The sequence below is a fragment of the Gallus gallus genome, chromosome 2, assembly GCF_016699485.2.
Source record: "Gallus gallus isolate bGalGal1 chromosome 2, bGalGal1.mat.broiler.GRCg7b, whole genome shotgun sequence".
In the NCBI taxonomy this organism is placed as follows: domain Eukaryota; kingdom Metazoa; phylum Chordata; class Aves; order Galliformes; family Phasianidae; genus Gallus; species Gallus gallus.
In genome coordinates, this window is record NC_052533.1 from 137,828,034 (window position 1) to 137,852,521 (window position 24,488).

General features: G+C 43.7%; 1 protein-coding gene and 1 long non-coding RNA gene across 6 annotated transcripts in view; both read left to right on the top strand.

The window, feature by feature from the left end:
• Positions 1-17,501, top strand: part of NSMCE2 (NSE2/MMS21 homolog, SMC5-SMC6 complex SUMO ligase) — a 126,397-nt gene extending 108,896 nt beyond the window's left edge. For 4 of the 5 annotated variants that reach the window (NR_102407.2, NM_001397729.1, NM_001397730.1 and 1 more), the window contains 3 exons: positions 12,803-12,906; positions 13,213-13,319; positions 17,117-17,493. Coding sequence is in view for 4 of the 5 variants with exons in the window: in NM_001397729.1 (NP_001384658.1) it covers positions 12,803-12,906; positions 13,213-13,319; positions 17,117-17,231 (326 nt within the window). In the remaining variant the exon portion in view is untranslated. Of the gene's footprint in view, positions 1-12,802; positions 12,907-13,212; positions 13,320-17,116 lie in introns of all 5 variants that reach the window. The other variant, XM_046920689.1, reaches the window with a different exon arrangement.
• A 6,060-nt stretch (positions 17,502-23,561) lies between these two features.
• Positions 23,562-24,392, top strand: LOC121113083. Its single transcript, XR_005857669.1, has 2 exons — positions 23,562-23,626; positions 23,939-24,392. It is a non-coding gene; the product is annotated as an uncharacterized LOC121113083 (long non-coding RNA).
• The last annotated feature ends 96 nt before the right edge of the window (positions 24,393-24,488 follow it).

Here is a 24,488-nt window from a genome sequence, read left to right on the forward strand (position 1 = left end):
ACTGGAAGTTGGAAAGAAAAAAGCAAGCCATTTTTCTACTTCTGGCAGAAATCTGAGGAATAATGAAGCCAGCAGCTCCTCTTTTATGAAAACTCCAGCCATCAGCAGTAGCCAGAATTTCCATTTCTATCCACCATGTAGCTTTCTGTCTGAGGAACGCTGGGCAAAATTCTCATTGCATCTTATCAGTAAGATTCCCAGTGTACAACAAAGGGAATTCAGAAGTCTTCTCTGATCGTAGACAGCATTGCGGGGTCAGAGAGCTGAGGAAATGACCCTCTCCTCCTTTTGAAGAGCTCTTCCAACATCAACCTGTGCAGTCTTTTACAGGAAAGTAGGCTATGGTCTTTGATGGTAAAAAATATGAATAGAAATACTAACCTACTATTCTGCCTTTGAAAAAAGTAATGCCAGGTTTTAGCAAAGCGTGTTATTCTGACAGAAGCTGCTGCAGATGCCTGCTTTGGGTTTTCTTGACCCAGAGGGCGGTGAGGCACTGGCACAGCTGCCCAGAGAGCTGTGGATGCCCCATCCCTGGAGGCACTCAAGGCCAGGTTGGATGGGCCCTGAGCAGCCTGAGCTGGCGGGTGGCAGCCCTGCCCATGGTAGGAGGTTGGAATGAGATGGTCTTTTAAGATTCCTTCCAACCCAAACCCTTCTGTGACTGAATGATTTGTTTTCCATGGTTCTTCTAATTTCCTATATTCTAATGTTTGAGATGTCTGAGTGGTTCTTTGAGGAAAGACTTGTCAGGGAAGATGGTTACAGACTCTGCGAACCTATGGATGCTTCTGAATCCAGGGAAAATGTGGAGAATTGGATGTTCCAGTAGGAACTTGTGGACTGCTGAAAACAGCGTATCTTAGGTGTTCCACAGGACCAGCAAAAGAGGTACTGAAGCAACCACATATACATGCAAAGTAAATAGTTTGCTCTGCCGCTGCATTAGCAAGGAAACCACTTCAAACAACTCTCTCTACCTAGGGAAAATGTAGTAATAATAAGCAATAGCGTAAGTCTCCACTCCTTGCCCCAGAGGTTGTCTACTAATCCTTAGGAGCCTTTGCACTCTGCAGGCTTCCTTTTTCTACCCTCGTTTGTCATTGGAAAAGAATTTGTATGGGTCAGAGGCATAGTACATGTAGAAGGAAAACACTATTAAAGAAAAAATGAACAGTGCTCCAATGAATCCCTTTATGAGAAGTAAACAACAAACAGTTTATCTTCTTGAAGGGAAACAGAAGCTTGTACAACGAAGTTTGAAAGCCCTACTACTTGTGAGGTGCCGGAGGTCTGTTGCACTGCTGCTTCTGAGAGGAAGCTGCATGCACTCGTGAGGACTTTCATTTATTTCAGTTTAAAGCACTCTCTGGCTTGAGATCTCCCTGTAGCTAATTAAAACAGAATGCAGAGCGACATTAGCTATGCACCAGAGTGGGAGTCAGAAGCTGTAAGCTCAGTTCCCAGCCCTGCTACCGACTTCCTGGGTGACCTTGGGTAAGCCTCTTGATGTAGATTTTCAAAAGACCTCTGGGCCAAATTTTCATATTGAAGTTTGATTTTCAAAGGAGCTCAATATCGGGTGATTTCCATGATGTTGATTACGGCCAGAATTTCCAGCGAGCTCAGCAACAAATACGCTGAGCTCATTTGCAAATGGAGCCCTGAATCCTTTTCTGCCTCAGTTTCCCATCTCTGACAGTGCCGCTAAAATATTTTCCTTGTCTGTCCTGATCGTTTGGGCTGTAGCAAAGCAATGCAAGAAATTGTCTTTCCATGAATGTATATGATGTCTTGTACAATCTTGTTTGATCTCTATTATGCTTTTTAGGCATCACTGTAATGATTGTTACACCGGTGATCTGCTTCAGAAAAAAAGAAACTGCAATCAGAAGCAAGCATAATTATTCTCTTGCTTCTCGGTGAAGAGATGTACTAATTTCTTTAGTTTGCTTGGCAGAACGTTGTCTGGAGAGCTGTATTTAGCATTAGCATGCATACGTGAGCTGATTTCTCTTGTCCGTGAAGGACAGATAACCTATCAGAGAGGCAGGTTAGATGAGTTTGGCATGATTTGATCTGCAAAGAAGCATATTGACAGCCTCTGAGTACCTTGTTATTCTTTTGTTGCTTCTAATTGAATCGTTTAATAATTTACTGAAGAATATTTTCAGGTGGAATTCCTTGTGCCTTCCTGCCCCCAGGCCAAACACCGTCACCCCCTCATTGTTACTGCTGCACCAACTCTGCACTTTTCCCACACCGCATGCGTGCTCTTGCAACATCTCTGAGCAATATAACATTCTCTGTTGGCAAAGGTATAGAGTGCTTCTTCACTTCATAAATACTGTTTGCTTCTCGGGACCCACTACAACCCATTCCTGAAATTCCAGATCAGCATTGTCAGTGATAATCGAGCTCCTGGTTTCAAGCCGTGTGCTGTGCAAGCCAGAGGCCAAATGTAGTAACCCAGGAATGCATGATTGCAAAGACTGTCACTTCCCAAGGAACTCTGCTTGCTGCTGAATGACTGCCCCGTCCGCATACCTGTGGGTGTCACTAACACAGTGACTCTTTCCTGCTGTGTTTGTCATATAAGGGAGGACAGCACCTCAAGCAGCTGAAAGTTTTGAAGTGATCATTTCCTATGCTGACAAAATGGGCATGCGACTCACTGCTGTTTTCCGGGCTGCCCTGTACCCTCTTGCTAGTTATTTGTTGATCCAAGTATGTACCTTCTGAAGTGCCCTTTTGGCACTTGTATGTTTTCCTTTACATGAAACAGGATTCTGGAGCATAATCAGCCTTGCAGTGAGAAACCTGTCAGGACACCCCTGGAAACACCGTGGTTGTGGCAGTTCTTTGGTTAAGGTTGTATGTGTTTGGTCGTGAGAGAGCTTCCTTGTGTTTTTCATCTCCGACCAGCATCTTCTGTTGCATTTTTTTAAGGATGTTGTCCTGTTATGGCCTGTACTAAAAATCCTTTTCATCTTCTTAATCTAATGAAAGGTTTCCTAAATTGTGTTACGTGTTACACTGTTGGCATGCAAGGCATATCAAGGCAGTACTTGGTCCTGAAGAGCAGCCAGCAGAGCTGGTATCTGCAGATAAAAGCTCAGAACTGGGGAAACAGAGATTCTGTCCTTAAAGGTTTTCTACTCTTTCCAGTCACTGAGCCCCATTTCCACACATTTTCAGTAGCTGTAGCCAAGCTGGTAGGAAAGGAGGAATCTGAATTACTTGTACAAACAAGAGTCTCTAACACTGATCTAACCTAAATTCTGGGTTGCAGAGCTGTGCTTAATTTCTGATGTAAAAGAAGCACTGACAAAAACAGACAATGCCTTATCTTCACAGCTTTGAAATGGTGACCCCTTAGAGTGTCTCTGTTTTATTCTTTTTCACTTTCTTTCCTTAGGTTTCATTTCCTTAGGTTTCCTTAGCATTCATTTCGAGATAGAAAATCTCGATCTTTCTCAGCATACATGGAGAGGTTGTGTGTGCTCCTGCCAGAGCTGATGTGCCAACCAAAGAGTAGCGAGGGAAGTTAATAGTTCATTAGGAGGACAACTACGATGTTACTCCATCCTGGTAATAAATATAAGATTGAAAAGGTGAGCGTAATGTATACTGCTTTGCTAGAAAGATGAGAACTGTACAGAACATCATGTGATTGAGTTACGTGCTCATCTTTTCATTGTTGCTATGGTGTACAAGTGACACCCGTAACTGCTGTCCCATCAGTTCAACACCTGCTTCCCCTGCTCTGTCTGATCTGCTTAGCTGTTCTTGCTGCTGCTGCTGTACATCTGTGCTCAAGTCCTTTCTCTCTTCCATTTCATGACCCTATTAAACCTGATCTGGGAAGAAAGTGTTGACACGGAGAGACCTTGAAGCCTTAAAAGACTTGGCCTCTTGCTTGCTCTTAGCTGAGCCCATCACAGTGCTCCCAGCACACCTGCCATAAAGCACAGCCATTTCCAGATTCTCTATTTTCTGCACCATGCAAAAATGTCAAGGTGAAATGCGTGTGTTGTTATATAAATGACTCCTATAGTATGGCAAGGCTTTTCTGATCATGTAGCATTAATGAAGGTGCACTCTTCCAGCTACCCTCCGGGCAAATAGGAATCTGCAGAAAGAAATTTGAAATAACTATTGATCAGATTTAAAGTTAACTACTAATTGCCTTCAGAAAGCACTAGGCTGCTGCAGTTACCATCCATAAATATTTATAGCTCTGCACTTTCGCATTGGATTTCTTCTACAGACTGCCGTTCAAGAAGCCTAATCTTACATCACAGGACAGGTTGTGAAAAGTAGCTGTTCAGCTGTTCCTAACTGATGATAGTGTTATGTTTAGCCCCTGTGACATTGTTTTGAAGGATTCTATATAAATTGGGATTAGCAACATTTTTTATTTTCTTCTAGGAAACAGCTTGCTGAGTATTATTATTGTAAAGGCCTGCTCAGTGTGCACAGCATGGTTTATGCAGGATGTCTTAGTACAACACATGCAGTGTCTCTGCCTTAACCTCAATGAAAACCTTGCCATATTATGGTTGAGCAATAGCAGATCTGTAAGTTCCTCTTAAAAACAAAAAGTGGGCTTTATTTCTTAGCCTTTTTCAATATGATCTTAATTGATGACTTTTCCCCCTTTTCTCATGTATTTCAGCAGTGTCATATTAAAGGAAAATAAAAGACAGAAAAAAAACAACAGAAATTGAGCAGGCAGCTGTACTTTATTGCCCATCCCAGAGGTCATTTCATCAGGGGCATTCCAGGCAGCACAAGGCTACAGAATAACTAGAATGCTTGCTCATGGTGATGCACAAAATAGAGAAGAAATTAATTTCTTAATAATATAACTCCAGTAAGTTATGTGAGATATATGCAATGCTTCACTGCACATTGAATTGTAATCTCTCGAAGTGATGTGTTTGCAAATGAATTAAATACATTTTTGAAGTGGTTAAGAGTTTTAGAAAGCACTCTGAAGGACTGAGATGCATCACTAATAACAGAATTGCAAATGTTGCTCTAAGCATTCATTAATACTCATTCTGAAATAACATATCTTGCCTAACAGTTTCTTTTGAATATCTTGACATCGGGCTTTAGGGGATAGGAAAACAATTATTCACTTTTTCTTGCTTGTGCATTTACATCTTTCTTCATGAGCCATACCCAGTCTGTCCTGTGAAAGAGGCAATCTCCAGCTTCCATAGGGTGAAGGGGGCCACGGAGTGGGTTGCTTGTCCCGCAGCCTCCCCACTGCCTGCCAGAGAGGGGCTGCTCCTGCCCCTGCCCTCCCTACAGTCTCAGGCATCTGTAGGGTTGGTGCCATTGTAGCCCATCCCAAAACCATCAGGAGGAGGACTTGAAGAGACAGACTGAAGTGATAATCAGAATGATAATTTTATACGGGAGTTTGTGTTCATCATTTGGGTTTCTCTGTGCAGTGGCTTCTCGCTTCGTTGCTGCCCCTCTGGTATGATCCATTGTTTCTGTCACAGGAGCATTTTCTAGCAATAGCATGTTCTGTCTGAAAATCTGTCACCAGTGCAGCTCTTCAGACGTGAATGACTGCAAGAATGCACAAATGATGCAGTAACAGGAGCAAAGTGATTTCCAATCGTATAGGTTGCAAGTTTGTCCCCCTCTACTATGTTCCCTCATGAGGGAAAGACATGGAGCTGTTGGAGTGGGCCCAGAGGAGCCCGTGAAGATGGTCAGAGGGCTGGAGCACCTTTCCTATGAAGGAGGAAGCTGGGCTAGTTCAGCCTGGAGAAGAGAAGGCTCCAGGGAGACCTCGTTGGAATACTTGAAGGGAGCTCATAAGGAGGAGGAGGATCAACCCAAGCCATTCTGTGATCCTATGAATAGTGACGGATGAAGGTTCAGTGGACAGGTACAGGAGGGCCTCAAAGATCAGTTTCTGCTCGTGAGCTAATACGTAGGGAATATTTCTCATGGAGTTTTCTGAGAGAATTTGAATTAAATTGATTTAAATTGACAGAACAGACTGTCTAAGGCCTGGTAAGGACTTGTACGTAAATGGATGTAGCTCTAAGCTGCTGTTAATAGCTGACGGGTTTCCTCTCAGCACTCTTGTCCAGCCTTAACAGTGCCTTTCTTGAGTCCACTGTGGAAGTGGATTAGGGTAAACAGCCAAAAGGCACTCCTTGTGCAGGATAGGATCATCAACACAGGGAATTACTGCCAAGTAGCTAATGCGTTCTAAATTCACACCCTAGCTTATTTTGCAACAGCTTCCCTGTGTAGGCAAGCCCTACATGTTCATTTCATTTGATGGTTAGCATTGCATCAGTGACATTCCAGATTCTGACCACAATGTTAGTAATGGAAAGTGGTTCATCTTCTAATGAAATGGTCTTTTTTTTTTTTCTTTTCTTTTTTTTTCTGGTTGCAGCTTTTGCAACTTTTTATTTCATGTGTCTGGGGTGAATTTCTTCATTTTTTAAATGAGCATGATATTCTTCTAATCTCTGTTATGTCAAATGATGCTCTCTAAGCATGGAAATTACCTTTTTACAGTATGCTGGACGAAGCAGTGATTGTTAAGCCTTTTTTATTCCAAAGAGGAGGTGAAAACCCAAACTAATAAATATGTCCTTTTCACTTATTTGTGATCCAGTAGTTTGCGTCTGTGTATTTTTTCCTATAAGATATCCCAGTGTTTCTCTTGCTGTGCTCTTATTGTGGCATCTCTATTAGTTGTGCTCTGTAGTCATATGCCTGGCATAGTTTCATATAGACTTGGAGTTTCCTGGTCATTTGAGTAATCTGTTTATCGGTTGGGTTTATTTTCAGCAGGCTTTTGGTGTTTAACTTGCTTATTAAGTTTGCACGTCACTGTGATGATGATAGTTAAGATGGAAGAATATGGCCTTCTTAGATTTTCCAGAAATAGTGGCTCCTCTGAGCTTACTGATGAGCCCTCATGACATCTTTTTAGGTACGCTTCATCTCCCCCAGGAGCTCCTTCAGATCTAGTCCAGACTGTAGGGATGAGGAAACTGCTGTTTGAAATGTCAGCCACGGACTTTGAAGTGTGGATTTCTCATGTTAGTATGCAATAACAAAGTAAGCAAGAAAGCTTCCTCTCTCTGTTTGCCTACCAAACCGTTCCAGTTGCACAATTTACGAAGATGCACTTTCTGTTCACATTTCTAGGGATGCAGCTCCCACTGCGTGCAGTCTGAATTTCCCAAAATCTAAAGGCAAACTTGATGTCTTACTTCTCACTCTGAGTAATGGATGAGTTGAAGGTTTCACAAGACAACTCTCTGTTGCTGTTGTTGTTGCTTTTTCCTAGGTGGGTTTTGTAGCCATATTTTATTCATTAATGGGTTACACAGCAATTTTTGTCTAACTTAAAGTGTTGTTACATCTCCTTCACTTAATTTCTGTAACTGAGTGTCCCAAAATACCTCCATCAAATCACAGTCTGTCCTCATTATCAGGTTGTTCTGGAAAACTGACATCAACCAACTCTACCCTGCAGTGAAAGGATGAAATGGGAACAGTATTTCCATAAGGAATAGTGTATTTTAAAAGGAGTGTAGCTTAGGGGGACAAAATATTGTAAAATATGCATGTGCTGTGAAGTTGATGGCGTTTAAAAGGAGCTTTTAGAGGATAGGTGCTTTGCACAGGATATTGTCCTTTCCTTCCCCTCTCTTATTATGTAGAGGAACTAACAATTTGGTACTTCATTCATCTAATTTGCTCCTCATACCCCAGCAAAATTGGAATGGTTTATATTCACAGGATTGTCGCTTCATTTTGGATTTACCAAGTCTGTGTCTATGTAATCCTTGCACAAGGATGTTAAAACAGGGCATACGTAAAGGAACTGTGAGTAAATTTACAGCAAATTGCTTGGCCTGGGCAGGAGCAAGTAAATTTGCAGTTGCAAGCTGGAGCAATACGTTAGAGGCCACCTTCCTTAGATCAACGCGTGCATTGCAACACCAGCAAGTACTCAAATTGTAATGTACTTTAATGCAAAGCCTAGTTTGGCTTGGTTGGCAAATTAAACTATCGCTCGCCTCTAGCTAAAGCAGGCAGCCTTTGAACTTTCTGACTGCAGCTGTAGCTTGCACACCTCACTTTCCCTTTTAAAAATCAAATTAAACTGTAACCTGCAGCCTCTGTGGTAAGTTTCAAGGAAAATTAAATTGTTGCTAACCTTTCTAGCAAAGATAACTGTCTCTAATCAAGCTGAAAAGTCCAGTCCCAAATTCCCCGCTCCAAGTTCAGACAAATTCATTGGAGGAAAACTGCAGGGACTATTAAGTGCAAAGTTATTACCTCTGACTCAGGAAGTCCTTGGGCACAAATAGCTAGAGGCTGGGAAATTTTATCACGAATGTATTACTCTGTGCTTCCCCTCTTCTTTCATTCTTCCTGCAGCGTTTACTGTGGATCTGTCCAGGACTCTGAACACTGGGCAGCTGCTCTGCTTCTGGCTCTGAAGGCAGCTCAGGCTCTCAGCGCTGGCAGGCGCCGTCCCACCCTTCAGCATGGCTCCGAGTGGTCTCAGCAGTGTGGTCTTTTCCCTCCTTTTGACTTGTCCCTGGCCCCTTCAGCCTTGTGCTAGCAGTGGCCCAGGTCCAATCACTGTCCCTTTTCACCCTTGGGTGAGACGTCCTTCACCTCTCTCCCTCTCAGTATTTTCTTTGTCCTGCTGGCAGGAACACTTGGCACTTGATTTACCCTCACAACATTCATGTTTTTCTTGGAGCTCTCAGAGATAGGACTTTTCCCAGCCTGGATGAGCTGCTGTTATTTCTATAGAGTCAGCAGTACAATAGACCCTCTTGGGAGCCAGGACCGTGTCTGGCTACTGGCTCAGCCTCACAAAGCCTCAGTCCTGCGTGCTTAACATTGCTCTTTGATTCCCAGGATTAGCATCTGACTGATGGCAGGTGAGAAGGCAGAACACTGCAGCACGAAAGGAAAGAAATCAATTAAGTTCACATTGCGACATGTGCTTTCTCGTGGCCAGGTTATGGCAATCGTCCTCGCCTTAGAGAAACAGGAATTGGGTAGAAGACATTGTTGGCCCTGGAAGCACTGAGCAGGCAGTGGTGTGTCTGTCAGAGAAGTGGAAATGACAGCAGAGAGACGTTTTGCTCTCTTTGGTTTTAGTATGTGTACTACCCATACTAAATATAACACTCAACGCAGCAGTTAATATCTCTGCCCTGTAGCTTTCTCATTCTTAAAAGTTGTCTTAAACATTCTCAGTCTCTCAGCAGACTCAGTAAGATGTGAGCTAAGGCATATTAGTCACATTGTTATCAAGAGATGAAAGTGATAGAGATATAAAGTACTACCCGCTTTTAATTAAAATGGAATAAGTCAAAAACAGTTGGCAGTTGCAAAATTCATTACGATGTGTTACCAAAAATAGACGTCTTCATGAGAATGCAGTTTTGTTACAACAGTGGGCACTAATTAGCAGTAAACATAATTGCTGAGATAGCCAGATAGAAAGCGTGTTACTAACACTCGTAATAGAAGTCAGTTGGCTGGAAGAGAAGACTAGAAACTCTTAAGTCTTAAAATGCAATATGTTAGAGTACCAAAACAGATCTATGTAATTCTGTTGCTTAAGGCAACAGTTGAATTTCAGGAACAATAACGTAGTGTTTTCTCCACCTGGTTTTCATTTGCAAGGAAAACTTGGTTTTAGAAAAATATAACCTGACTTAGCTGAAATATGTATGACCCGGTGTTCCTACTTCTTCTTTCCATAGAGAAGTCATACTTAGAAACTCTTATAATCTCGTTCGGTAAAATTCCCTTTGACCTTCAGAAAAACATCTTCCAATATGAGTTTGTGGACACAGGTCTGTGGTTTATAACATCCTCCTATCCGGTTTGGGACGCATGTATGTCAGTCCTTTTTGTGTGATCTCTGCAGATTTACTGTAACTGAAAAGGTTATTTTCCTCTCTCCTTCTGTAATCTCGAGCACCAAGCAGTAACAACTAATCTGTGGGTGTTTTATCTGACTGAGGCTAATTTGCAATTGACATGTTTGAGGTATCGCTTACATAATCCCAGTCTTACATATTTATTATTAAAAGTACTAGTGGCTTGTGAAAAGGAAATACTGTAATAATTCGTTTGTGCTGTGATAACCTCTTGAAAGCAGGACCCTGCTCTGGTAGGCTGTTCACAGTCATTGCAAATAAAGGCCAAACAAGAAGCGTTCAGGACCAGCTCGCAGCAAGAGGACAGAATCCATGATGGTTCATACATCCCACCCACCAGAAATGGATCTTGGCTTACCCAATCTCAGCCATTAGCTGTGAGGCTTCTAAATCACCTCCAAAGCCAGTAAGAGAGAGAAGTAAACTCACACTGTGATTTATCCCGTATAATTGGAAGGCTTGAGACATTCAGTGTAGAGTCAAGCTTGGTATCTAAATATTATTGATTAAAGAAATCAGTCATCCCTTGTAATCAATCACCTGCCCGAGATCTTGCTAGCACTGCTGTGTTCTAGCTTCATTGGCTGGCTCTGTGCTGGTACGCTGTGTGATACAAAGTACACCATACTGACGTACATGCTTCCAGATGTTTCTAGCAGGAAAGACTGGAGCTGCAGGATGTCAAAATCTGCAGATGCATGAATTTAAGGAAATTCTGAAGCTCCTGTTCTTTGTTAGTGTTAGTCATAGAAAAATAATCAGTGTGGTATTTACAGAAACCAGCCCCTGCAGAAGCTCACACCTACTGATAATCTGGCATATTCTTTAGCCTTACGAACCGAGATTTCATAAAATCATAGGATCACAGAATGGCTTGGGTTGAAAGGGACCTCAAAGCCCACACGGTCCCAACCCTCTGCCATTGGCTGATTGCCCCACACCAGCTCAGGCTGCCCAGGGCCCATCCAGCATGGCCTTGAGTGCCTCAAGGGACGGGACCACCACAGCTCCTTTGGGCACCTCACTGCCCTCTGAGTAAAGCATTTCCTCCTAACATCTAATCTAAATCTCCCCTCTTTCCTGAATGCTTGACAAACTCCTGTCATGGAATGCAGAGTGGAGCACGCTCTCTTAAGGAGGAAGGAAGGAGAAATGTGCAGGCTGTGGGGAATGATGGTTGCAGTGTTGATGTCGAAGTATCCAGAGCAAAGCTGGGCCTGCTTGCCTGGCAGCCTGCTCTGTTTAGACTGGGTGTGAGAGACTGCATTTGCTTCCAGGGTGATGTCTTCTGTTATCATGCGGAAGGTGATGGTACTACACAGGCATGCAGGGCTGACCATAAGTTAGGAAACACCAGTCCTTAACAGATGTGGAGGGCTGAATAGCAGGGATGCAAAGATCAGCTGATAGTTTGCGGTAGCAGCTGCTGCAAAGGGAACCAGAGCTGAAGCTTTGTAGAAGGCAAATCATAACTAAGACCCTTCCCGTGCCGTTGTGTGCCCCACTGGCAGGCAAAGCCAACATAGGGCCCTGAGTGATTTCATCCCCTGCAAGCCCTGTGCTCCTGCATTGCTCCCGCATTTTTTATGATAAGAGTAATGTGGCACTGGAATGGGTTGCCCAGAGAGGTGATGGACATCCTGTCCATGGAGACACCCAATGTCAGGCTAGCCAAGACTCTGAGCAACCTGCTCTAAGTGTAGGTGTCCCTGTTCATTGCAGGGGATTTGGACTAGATGGCCTTTAGGGGTCCCTTCTGATTCAAGAGATTCTGTAATTGCAAAGCAGCTGATTCAGCTCAAGAGAAAAACGTTCTGTTCAGCCTGGGCCACCTTGGGAGGATGCTCCAGGGCACTGCTGCAAAATACTGCAGGCTCACCCCAAAAGATTGGAAAATTATGGCAGGTGTTCAGTTTGCTTTTATTAGCAGGTTAAAGATAACCAAGTATATTGGGCTAAAATCCTAAATTCATGATTACTGAACAAAGTTAGGAAAAGATAAAACAGTGTGTAGACATTTATTAAGGCTACATTTAGCAGCAAGGAATCCTCCTCAGCTGCTCCATGTCTCACTCTTGGCTCTGGCTGATGAGTTTCTGCACGACACTTGGCCGGTGTGCCCTGGGTATGTGGTCACAGCTCACCTTGATGCTCTGACAGAGGGGAACGTTCAGCTCCTCTGGCTCTGGGGGATTTCCCCATCTGTCTGCCTTTCACTCCCTGGCACTGATCCACCAGGTTACTCCAGTAACTTTTCTGCTGCCTATCTCAAATAACACATTCTTGGCTTTTGTTTTTCACTAATTATAGTCTTGTTAAAATACAGTGGCATCACTTTACAAATGATGTTTTATGATAAATAGTACGAATTGCATGTAATTGCCCAGTTATGACATTCAAGCACAAACTGATCTCGAGTGCTGGGCTGCCAGGTCTACAAAAGCTCCCCCTCATCCTGTGTTAGATTTTGGGTGCACATCTGAAGGCTGCTGGTCTTCTGTGAACTTGAACAGGGAGAACAAAAGACTTTGCGTATATTCAGGCCAGCTTGCTTTCCTTTCCAGCTCTCTTTTCTAGCAATGGCTATAAATAGCTACCAAAAAAACGCAAGTGGTTGCCACTTAAAAAAGGTAAAAAGCTCCACGTTCTGTAACAGAGGCTGTAGTAGAGTATTTTTGCAATCTCTTGTTCAGGGAGTGGATACAGAAACAAGCTGTGGCATCTTAGATATCATTGTGAGATAACATTGGGCAAATGCTAGATCTTATATGCTTATTTTAAGTTTTGGCTATCTAAATACTAAATGGAAATTGTCTTGTTTCCCATTATAGTTCGTCTTCAATCAGATAGTAATGATAATGACGACATCGAACAAATCGATGAAGATATAGCTGTGACTCAGAGTCAGATGAACTTCATTTGTCCCATTACACAGGTATGCTGTCACACTGTTAAGAGATTGGGAAAGAGCTATTTCATGTCCTTCGTTGGATTGTTTATTGCAATTCCACAGTACTTGTTAAAAATCAGGCAGGCGTTATCAGAGAGAAACAACACTGCTTAGGAAAAAAAAAACAACCACATAAGTAGCAAGGCAGTTTCCTATGCAGCATCTGACCCCATTCAGTGCAGTGCCATGTACGAGTGGCAAAAAGACTTCCTGCCGTTTTACATGAGTTTTGTAAGAAGCGCTTTCGGTGGACATTCTCAGTTCCTTTAAATCAAACCTTATTGATTACAGGTGGAAATGAAGAAGCCAGTTCGAAACAAAGTCTGTGGACATTCCTATGAAGAAGATGCCATTCTAAAAATCATCCAGACTCGAAAGCAGCAGAAGAAGAAAGTCCGGTAAGCTATCAGGAATGTGTGGAAAAGCTATTTGCTTTGCTGTGTAAGTGGAATTTTACTCCACTTGTTCTAGGAAATGTATTTGGATTGGCAAGGCTACAGGAAGTAATACCTCAGCGTCTGCCCAAGTCACAGTCTCCTCATTAGTACAGTACATGAAGGATTTTTTTCTTTGATGAAAACAATGTGCAAGGAAATATTCAGGAAGTGTGTGGGGAAGTTACAGCTACTCATGGTACCTGCACAACAGAATAAAAGAGATCTTGTATAGCTGTGAACAACGAAGAGAAACTTCACCTTCATAAGGTTTGGTTGCTCATTGCATTCCCACTGCTTATTTAGCGAGCCTTAAGGTTAATGAAAAATTAAATGTCTCTGCTGTGCATCCTCTTCAGCAGTTCAGTTCCAATACAATTAGCAATGAGAAGTATTAAAATTCAACCTTTTAGGTAGTACAGGATTTAAGAATGACCAGAAAGAACTGTCTACTTACTACTACAGTGCAGCGAAATGATTCTTATTCTACAGCACCAAAGCAGCTTGCTGCTTTCCATGTAGGATATATTTTGCTGAATGAAAACATGTGAAAGTCAAATCATTAAACCTGAAATTCTTCCTGATATGTTTCAAATTTTGAATTGTTTTGATTTTTTGAAAAACAAAACAAGAGGAAGAGGGGCTCAAAGGCTCTTCAGAGCAAATTTAGAGGACATCTTTTGTCATCCTTAACCATCATTATTAATGTCTGTTTTCATGCCAGATAGCCAGCGTTTCATGCTTTTGTGTTGATGACCTCACGGAAACTTACAAGTTGTGGACTTTTACATAAATGTGCAGTTGCTCAGGAAGATCTGTAGAGACTAGCAACCTGATTTCTCCACAGATAAAGCCACAGTTAGCTTACTTCCTCTATCTGTAGCTCTTGCATTTCTGTCAGACTGTACACACTCTGCCTCATGGATACAAAACGGGGCAGAACTTCTTCCTGTCTGCAGGAAAGCACCACTACAAAATCAGTCATCCGTTGTTGTGATGGCGCTCAGTGGCTTTCTGTACTCTGGCTTCTACCTTGAAGAAGGGAGAAGCACCCTGCCTTAGCACCTTATGAAGGCTATGGAGAAAAGGTAGAGGGCATGCAATATGCTGTGGATGACAGCAAACCAGCAACGCTGAGGGACAGGAATGTGGCTAGAAGAATGGAGTTGGGAGATAGCTCATAAGTTGGAGATATGAGAGTAAGAGTTTTGGAGGATAGGAACAGGCTAGGAAAGTGCTCAGCACTAAACCACTACACAGAATACCTCCTGACTCAACGGGAAGATCCCGCTGACACCTCTGACTTACCTTGTCCTCTGTGCAGTAACCCAATGAACCTGACCATCATTGAATCTTCATTACATCGCATAAGTTTCGTCAAATCACTGCTTTATACCAATAATCCACATTGCTGCTTCTCTCTTCCAAGCAAAGAGAGATTTCCATGTGCAACCAATGGAAAAACGTGGGAGTTGAGACCGCTTTGGTGGATCCAAGAAGTTTCATCACTGCTGATAAAACTGATGGGGTTGTAGAACTGAATTTTTATTTTCCCTTTTAAGAAATTAAGGACTTAGAGGAAATAGAGAGTAAAAAGCATTTTCAAAGCTGTAAAATGCCCAGCTTTAAAAGCAACTTTATACCTAAACTGAAGTTATTTGTGCAGTCTGAATCCTGGTGGATCTTAATCTTGAGTTTTGAGCTTGCACCCTTACCACTTGGACAGCAGTTATTGCAACATGCTAGAAAAGTAAAAACACAGCACTAACCAGGTTTCACTGTAACTGGACTGAGAAAGTTTGCCTGGTTTTCTCTGCCCAGTCTCACCAATCTGCTGTAATTTCAACCTTTCTCAAGAAAATGCTGTCAGTCTTTGAAAAACCATAGTCTGCGTCGTGAGAAGACAGACGTAAAGCAATGAGTTCCTCATTCTGGAACCATCCTGTTTGTGTTACTCAACATTACCCGGCTTTATTCAAGTAGGAGCAGGTATCCTGAAAGAGCAGAGTGCTGGCTAGGGGAGTCCTTTCTGCCTTTACTCATAAATCAAGGCCATTGCTCATTGCAGAGCTATAGAAGCAGCTGTCTTCTCATACATATTGTGTTCAGTGTTTGAAGCCTCAACTCAAGTACGGTGTTCAGTTTTGGGCACCTCAATACAGAAAGGACACTGAGGTGCTGGAGCAGGTCCAAAGAAGGACAACAAGGCTTGTGAAGACCTTGGAGAATATATCCTCCGAGGAGAGACTGAAGGAACTGGGGATGTTTAGACTGGGGAAAAGGAGGCTGAGGGGAGACGTTATTGCTGTCTTCCAATATTTGAAAGGTGCTTACAGCGAGAGCAGGGTTGGTCTCTTCTCACTGCTGACAGGTGACAAGACGAGGGGAAATGGCCTCAAGTTGCGCCAAGGTAAGTTTAGGTTGGACGTTAGGAAACACTTCTTTACAGAAAGGGTGTTTAAACACTGGAATAGGCTCCCCAGGGAGGTGGTTGAGTCACCATCCCTGGATGTGTTTAAAAACCATTTGGATGTGGTGCTCAGGGACATGATTTAGCAGAGGGTTGTTAGAGTTACGGTAGTATGATTAGGTCGTGGTTGGACTCGATGATCTTTAAAGTCTTTTCCAACCTGAGCAATTCTATGATTCTATGATTCTATGTCCTTGGTGCATTTGGCAGTCCTTCAGCTGACACACACACACAGCCACTGGCATTGTGCTGCTGGACTCGGCCACAGAAGACTTGAGGCAATCCTGATATATCTCGGTTTGCTCACTATTTTCCATTGCCTGGAAGAACACACTAACACTTCATGCTTACAGATAACGTTGGAAGCTTTCTAAGCACTAGTTATTCATTAATCTGTTAAGTTATTGCTCTTACAATGTGATAAATGGGAAAACTGAGGCACAGAGCAATTAAGTGACTTACCCATGACACACACAGCGGGCAGCCGGCAAGTCTGGAGTAAAAGCTATGGGTACTGAATATAAGTAAGTTCAGCACCTGAGACAAAAGTTATTCCTAAAAAGGAAAAAAAATAATCAGAAAAAATGTAATTTCTGATGACAGGTACCATCTGTGAATGTGTGGGCTGCTGCCTAAGGGGAATGACCTCTGGTCCCTGAATATTTTTCACCCTGTTATCTTTCTCTGATTGTTTCAAGTAGTTGTAAGACATTTTGTCTCGGATGTTCATTCAGAGGCTGTTCATCTGACCCCATCTCTCCTTTCTCTGCTTCCTTAGTTCATAACAGGACAGGTAAATTTTCACACTGACTGGATGTTCCAGTGATTCACTAGTCAGCCTCTGTAAGCCTCATTTAATCTATTTATGTCCCTATAAGTTAATTTCCCTATTTATCTATCAGTGAAGATTATACCACTCCACTGCAGATCAATGGGTAAGATGCAGATACCTGCAGTTTACAGAGGACTTCAAAGAGAGAAAGCAACGTAGCAAAACTTCTGTGCACTGTTAGTATCATTACCAATGCTGTGTACAGGGAACAAGGGAGCAATCTGCAGGTGAGAGGCTCTGTCTCTGCATTCCTTCCTTCAGCTGTTGATTCCCACCAGTTTAGATAAATGGATTTATTTTTCCCCACAGTGAGCTGGTGAAGGGGAAAAGAGGTAACGGGGAGCTGACTGAGTGTGAATCCCAGATAAATACAATAAAGCAGCAGATGTTATGTAAAGGCCGGCGTCTGACTATTGCAATTCTTCTCACTTACTGGTGTCTCTCTTTTCTTTTTAACAGCTGCCCTAAAATTGGCTGTAGCCATGATGATGTAAAAGGATCAGATCTCGTGCCAGATGAAGCACTTAAAAGAGCGATTGACAGTCAGAATAAACAAAGCTGGTCAACGCTGTAGAAGTCGGCTGGATGTGCCGTTGCCACAAAGAAAATTTGTTATTAGAGGTCTTGTGAGATAAGCTGCTGATTGTGAGCAGGTTGTGTAACGGATTGTTATTTAAAGTGTTTCATTTATAGGCAGAGTTGAAGGTCTCCGCTGTAACTGAAAACATTTTTTCATCTGTCAAATATGAGGAATTCCAGGTTAGTTAGTTTTTTTTCCCCTTCTTGAAATTCTAAATGTTGCGTTTGTTAAATAAAATGTGGCTTTCAGCCTTCAACTTCCCCAGTCAGCTTGTTAATTTTTTCAGCATATGAGAAGTGTGGATTCTGCCAGCATTAAATTGTGAGTGCTTTGCTCAGTATTGCAGACAGCTGTTACTGTCTCTAGCTGCTGGGAATACTGAGTAAGGCACTCCCACCAGGATTTACCCAGGTTATATACCTTGCTTAAGAGTGCTTCCCTGCACTTACCCTACCATGCACCTTAAAGGATCTTGGCCTTGTTCTTAAAATTATTGAATGCTCTGCACTAACTTAAGCTTTTCTCATATGATATAAACTTTATTTTTCTGTACATTTGGGTACAAATCCAAGAAAGGATGTAAACTTTGTGACACTCAGTAGTTGCTCCCTGGGTTGATCTGCAGGTGCCCAGCAGGTAAGACACCGGGTATATGCATCACAAATAGCCATTGGTAAAAAGAGCTGCGCTGGTGGTCAGGTGGCAATTTTCTTGTATTTGAAATTGAAAATACAGGATTCTTTGAGCTTTGGGATCCTTAGTGAGTTAGATGATTTTTCCGAAGTCATTTTTCTTAATGTACGAGCTGATGTTTAGTACAAAATATAGCCAGGGTACCCAAATGCTAAGCTTTTCATTCTGGGTTGCTGTTTGCTAACAGCTTTCCTTTAATAGACCATTATTAATCCCAACTGCACTTGAGTGCAAACCACTTCAAGCTGAAATTATTATTCTGTAACTGAAGAATATTAATCTGCAAGTTGATTTCTTAGCTAAAAAGGGGGAACTGGGGCATTATTATTTGCACTGAGCTTTTGTGTTCAAAACACTTTATGAGAATTAGCTGGGTAATTTTCATGTGGTCTAACCCCAAAGGCCTATCTTCTCAAAACTCAGTAGTGATCAGGAGTGCTTCTGTCTGGAAGCCCAACTGAAATACTGCACAGAGATTTGAGAGCAGTTGAGCACTATGCACTTTTTTGCCCACTTAGGTGTGAAAATCAAATCCCTTTTTAAGACACGTCAGGTGAAAGACTGTTCAGGAGACAGGTTATTGGCTTTCAGAGAAGTGATAGAGCTAAATACCACAAGAGAGGGGGTTAACTATTCTTTGTCTCAAAAGTGGTAATGGTGGTGGTGGAGGGATCCCTACGTTGTAGCTTTTTCTTTCATCTCTGAGTTTGTGGTTAAGTTTTCTCTGTCATCATTTATAAGCAGAAAACTCAGAAACAGAAACCTGTGTGAAACTTAACGTTGGTTCAACAATCTCTGCAGGGGTGCATTAGTGTTGCCCTCATGGATCTAATTCAGTCCTTGCTGGTAATCAGGCTACCAAGTCTTGAGATGCAAAGATGTATCTACACATTCAGCGGCTGCAGTTTCACACCTCACATTTAGTTCATGTGGGTGTCTGGATGCTTCAGATAATACATAACATTATAAATGCTAAATTATGCCAGACTAATTCATGCCATTAAGCTGGTGCCATGATGATGGCAAAATACTTGATCTTCCTTTCCTCCTTTGCTGCTGCCTCGTTGGGGTGGCTGTACTTACTGACAGCTCGCTGCTGCTTCATTGGGTTTTGTGTCACAGCTGTGACCTCGCTGTTCCCACATGTCCTATGTCCTGCCTCAACTCTGCTCTGGATAGAAGTAGCTTGCAAGAGTTAAAGAATAAAAATAAGTGTCTGTGATGAATAGGCTGATCGGTATGACTCACAGAAGTGGAAACAACAGCAGTTAAAGCTCGAATCTTAATCTGTTTTGGCTATAAGATACCGTATGTAAACAGGCATATGTTAACAGTTCACAGAGTAATTTGTGTCTCATTGCCTGACGTCAGAAATTTTGCAATATTTAAGGAAAGGAACTCACAGGTGAGGCTTTCTTCTGTTCCATGAGGGGTCTTTTACAAATGCAGCAAACCTAGGTGGAGTTAGTGAGGGTGTGACACTGAAACCTGGTGAGAATCTGTCTCTGCCAGAGAAGAGAAGTTCCATATAGTATTTTGGTTAAAGAAATGTCTAATCAAACAAATAAAAGGCAGTAGGGATCTATATGCAAAAGCATTCAGTGGTGCCTGGGGCAATGAGCCATTAGCACAGCTCTCACTGGAACAGAGTTTCCGTCTTAACAGTAGAGACTCTCTCTGTTTTCCAATCAGTGGAGCCACAAAGTGTAAAAGAAGAACTAATCAGGCAGGCATCTCATGGAAGATTTAGCACACTTGTGCTAAAAGGAGCATGCACTGCTCTGAATCAAGGGTACATTCATCATTACTGCTCCTGAGCTGTGATCTTATTCATTCTAGAAGAATCACAAAGACCGGGCTAAGTCAGTGCTCCCTTGAGAAACAGCCGGAGCAAAAGCAGGGGCTGGAGGAAGTGAGATCGATGACTCAACTCCAAGGCCAACACACTGCCTTATTTTAGACAACGTCCTCTTGGATATATTCATGTTTCCTCATGAGTGGCTGATGACAAAGGTCTTACCTACCTGCGGTCACAAGTACCTCATGACGTTTTTTCTCAAGAATAGCTCCAGCACTGTGGCTGAAACCAGTGCAGAATTCACTGTGGAAGATTAACTTTCACTGTGGTTTCAGGTGAGCGTTCATCTCCACCTTCCCTAGAAATCTCCCTGCATGGATCCGAGGTGCAGCGTGGCCCATCGGCCTGGCACCAATGACAGTGCTCTGTTACATAGTAAAGATGCACCTGGGAAACATGTTTCCTGGAGTGGAAAATTCCTCCTTTCTCTTGCTGCAGCCAAAGCATTGAACCAAGGGCATCTCATCACAACTACAGCAAAACTGTTGGTCATCCAGGAGCTTTTTAACACAGAAAGTCCTGACTGTAAACAGTGATTCCAAATCTGCCATGAATAATGTTCTATTTTCTGGTCCCAGAGGATTTACTGCTCATACACGTCATTTAAACACGTGGCACACTCACAGCAGTGCCCAGAGGGAAATTCTGTATGTGCATGCCAGTGGGTTGTGGGCTGCTGGCCAGCAACTGAGCGAAGGAAGAATATCCCATTGATTGCTGAGCAGGTGAAGTGCTGGGATGTGTGCAAGTCGGGCAGTGCCTTTTCCTGCTCAAGTCAGCTCAGCAGTGTAGCAGGACTGCGCCAACCTATGTACAGACGTGTGTGTTTCATTGTTTCAAAACACTGCACACCGGATAGCAGCAGGGTGGAGGAGGCTGTGCCTCACTCAGTTCTTCTGCACTTAGTCCAGACCTGAGGACAGAGCTTGAAAGCACGCACATGAATTGAATTGCATGGGAAGCTTACCAAAGGAAGTGTTTGCTTGTAAACTCGGCATGAATAGGATCCTCTCTGACCGCAGGGGAAGCGGAGAGCCGCTCATTCACTGCCCGCTTGTGCAATCGGCTTCTGAAGTAAGAACAGGGTTTGAGGTTTAAGACCTGAACCTTCACACATCTCCGAGCAACAGAAGCAGCCTTCATACTCTTCGGTCTGTAAAAGGACAAAGTCAGGAGGTGCTGCTCATGAGAGCCCTTGGGTTTGATAACAATGGGCTTATCAAAAGGGAATTATGTAGATATCCCAGCAACAGCAGCCCTCAGACAGGCTTCTGGGAGGGCTCCAGGGGAGACATCTTAACACCGTCACATTGCAGTCCCTTTGATGTCACTGCACTCTTGTCATGTGTTTGATATCTCAGCACTGAATCCACCACTGAATGCCACAGTGCGTAAGGCTGATGGTAGCATTACCACGGGTGTGATTCCTGCCACAGAATGGGACTTTTTGTTCTTTATCACGTGAACACACAACTTGGAGTCTTTTGTGTGCTGTGGATTCCATACAGCAGCTCTGCAGCAGACCATGTGTTGGCTGCTGGGTTTGCACTGCTGGCGTCAAGTCCAGCAGTTGTGTAAATGTCATCAGAGGTCTCGAAATAGCTCGTAATATAATGGTATTTATTTTTCTGATAGTTTAATATTTGCCTGATAGTTTAACATTCACTCAACTACTGGTGTGTCATGCATCTTCCGATAACTGAAACAATGACTTATTAATTTCTTCCCATAGCGAGCAGCCAGTTTATTTATAACTGGCCCAATCCAACAGAGTCACTCTGCGTATCCCACGAGACACACTGTCAGAGTAACCAGACCTGTCCCAGGCACTGGGGAAGTGGGGAGATGGTTACACAATTCCCATTGCCGCTGGCTGCTCCAGTTACAGAGATAAAGGGTCAGAGAAGTGGAGCAGTGGAGACAGATAACTCTGTGAGCATCACGGGGCGAGCAGCCGAGCTCGCGGTGCTTGAGTGCCAAGCTTGAGACAGATGCTGGAATGCCGTGGGAGAAAATTTGCTTCAATAACATGGGAATGGAATGGCAATGCCCAAAGTTCCCTCAGGGAACACTTCAAACTGCTTTAGGACTTGGAGGTGCTCTTCACAAACCTCTCCTGTTTTCTGCACGGGTTCACAACAAAACCTGGCGCTGGCAGAGGTGGCCAAGGGAGGATGAGTTTCAGCCCTCTGAGAAGTACCAACGTGCACTCAGCAACCAGCTGGCCCCGCTATCTCCTGCTTTGTTATTTTTCATTCTGAGGATCAGCTAAAATTAGAAAAGACAGAAGCCCCAGGCAGGGAATAACTTCTCTCTTTAGACTAGATATTAGGAAGAAATTCCTTACTGTGAGGGTGGTGAGACACTGGCACAGGTTGCCAGGAGAGGCTGTGGATGTGCTTTCCCTGGAAGCATTCAAAGCCAGGCTGGGTGGGGCTGTGAGCAACCTGGTCTAGAGGGAGGTGTTCCTGCATATAGCAGGGGGTTGGAATGAAATGATCTCAAAGGTCCCATCCAACCCAAACCATTTTATGATTCTGACTCTCATTCAGAATCTGCAGCATGTTGAAAGGAATTTGGTGCTGGTGAGTCCGTATGTGGACCTTTCATTGCGATCCATACCTAGACAATTGGAATGAGAATAAAGCACACAGCATTATTTGGTTATAACTAACTTTGCTACTACCTGTGTATTCATGGCATTAACGCTATGAGTACTTAAAGGCATTTTAAAGGAGGGTGCTGGGTTGGTTCAGCCTGGAGAAGAGAAGGATCTGGGGAGACCTCATTGCGGCCTTCTGGTACTTGAGGGGAGCTTACAAGCAGGAGGGAGGCATACCTCTTACAAGGTCAGGTAGTGACAGGATAAGGAGGAGCGGCTTTCAATGAAAATCACGGAACCACTACGGTCAGAAAAGACCACCAAGCCCCCTGCCCCGTGCTACAAGGATGGCAGCTGTTCCCCATGGAGCAGACCCAGGCACAGCCCATCTCAGCCGGGCCGTCAGTGCGCCATTAGTGCTGTGTCGGCTGCAGCCGGGGCATGGGGAGCGCAGTGCTGACTCAAGTGATGGCACATCCCCGTGTGCACATCGATGCGTTGGCTAAACACGGGGCTCTGAACAGCAAAGAATACGCAGCTGTGCTTTCCAGCTTCATAAAGAGCTATGAGGACAGGTTTCAAGCCTGCCAAAAGAATCATCAGTTTATGTTCATGACACCATTTTCAGTTGATAAAAATACATGGCCTGCAAACAAATCAATGTATGGAGTTGCAATCAAATATTGAACTCAAAGATCTGGTTGTGTCTCTTAGCCAGAGTTTCATAATCCCTCTTACCAGAGAGAAATATCCCTCGCTTCACAATCACACCTTATTCATGCCATGGCTTTTTGGCACATGTGTGAATGCTTATCAAGGATAGATGAAGTACATGAAGAGTAAAATTTCATCCAAAATCTCTGCCGAACACCTTGAGAGCTCACTGAGAACTGCAGCCACTGCCATGGAAGCAGGCTGGTGCGCTGCTTCGCAAAAGCAGGGTCACATATCCCACTAGCTTTATGCTTTTGTTCCTCTCTTCTTTAAAACATGTTTTAAAATGTTTCGTTTCTTATAGATCAACAGTATTGTGTATTTTAGGAGGGCTGCTCTGAAAGCGGTGCCTCCTATTTTATAGTGCTGGCCCACAGTGCAGAGGTGGATGCTGGTGATACGGCAGCAGTGGCTGAGCCTTCCCACCAATATCCCATCACGTGTTGTTGCCGTGTGGCAGACGGCAGCAGAGGGGCAGTCTGACAACATGGCATCTGACATGGAAGTGCATATGAAGCAAAGGTGCGTCACTGAACAACTCCATGCAGCAGAAACGGCACCTACTGATGTATTGACACTTGCTGAACATTTCTGGAGGCCAACCAGTGGGTGTGAGCACAGTGGGGCAGCGGGTGGTGTGTTGCAGCAGTGGCAGCAATGGGTCGCACTGCTGGTGCAGACGCGGCACAGAGGCTCTCATTCATTGCTGGTGAAAACACACAGCCAATGCTGGTGGCTGTGCTGAAAAAGCACGTTTTGTAGCTGAGAATTTGCTCTACCGAACCGTGTTATCGTGCTCTTTGTAGCTGTTGTATTTTCTGTGGAAATCAATAGGAGGCATGAAGTCTGAAGCAACTTATGTATATGCGGCCAAAGGCAATTCCTCCTCACTCACCGTGGCCCGGGCAAGCCAGAAGGTTCTAGCCCAACCATCGGCCCACCCCAACCATGCCCACTGACCACGTCCCTCTGCGCCACAGCCACACGCTGCAGGGATGGGACTCCCCCCCCTCCCCAGCAGGCTGTGCCACCGCATGGGATGGACAGCGGGCACAGCTGGGCGCCCACCTCGGGACACGTGTACAGAAGCATCGATGGGACGCAGCCCTCCAGGAGGGGAAAGACGAAGCAGAAAGGCTGATGGGTCAGCGCGTGCTTTGCCTATAAGGGGAGCAAAAATAACAACAGCGCGTTCCGAGCTGCGGTGAATCGCTCAGGAAAAAATCTGCAGACGTTCTCCGAATTGTTTGTTAAAGAAAGAAATTAAAAAAAAAAAAAAAAAAAAAAAGCAAAGAAAGGCAAATGCAGCCCCTGGGACATCCCTTTATGGCATATGCATTTTATGTTTAAACGCATTAATGGCTCTGCTATGCCGTGAGTCAGC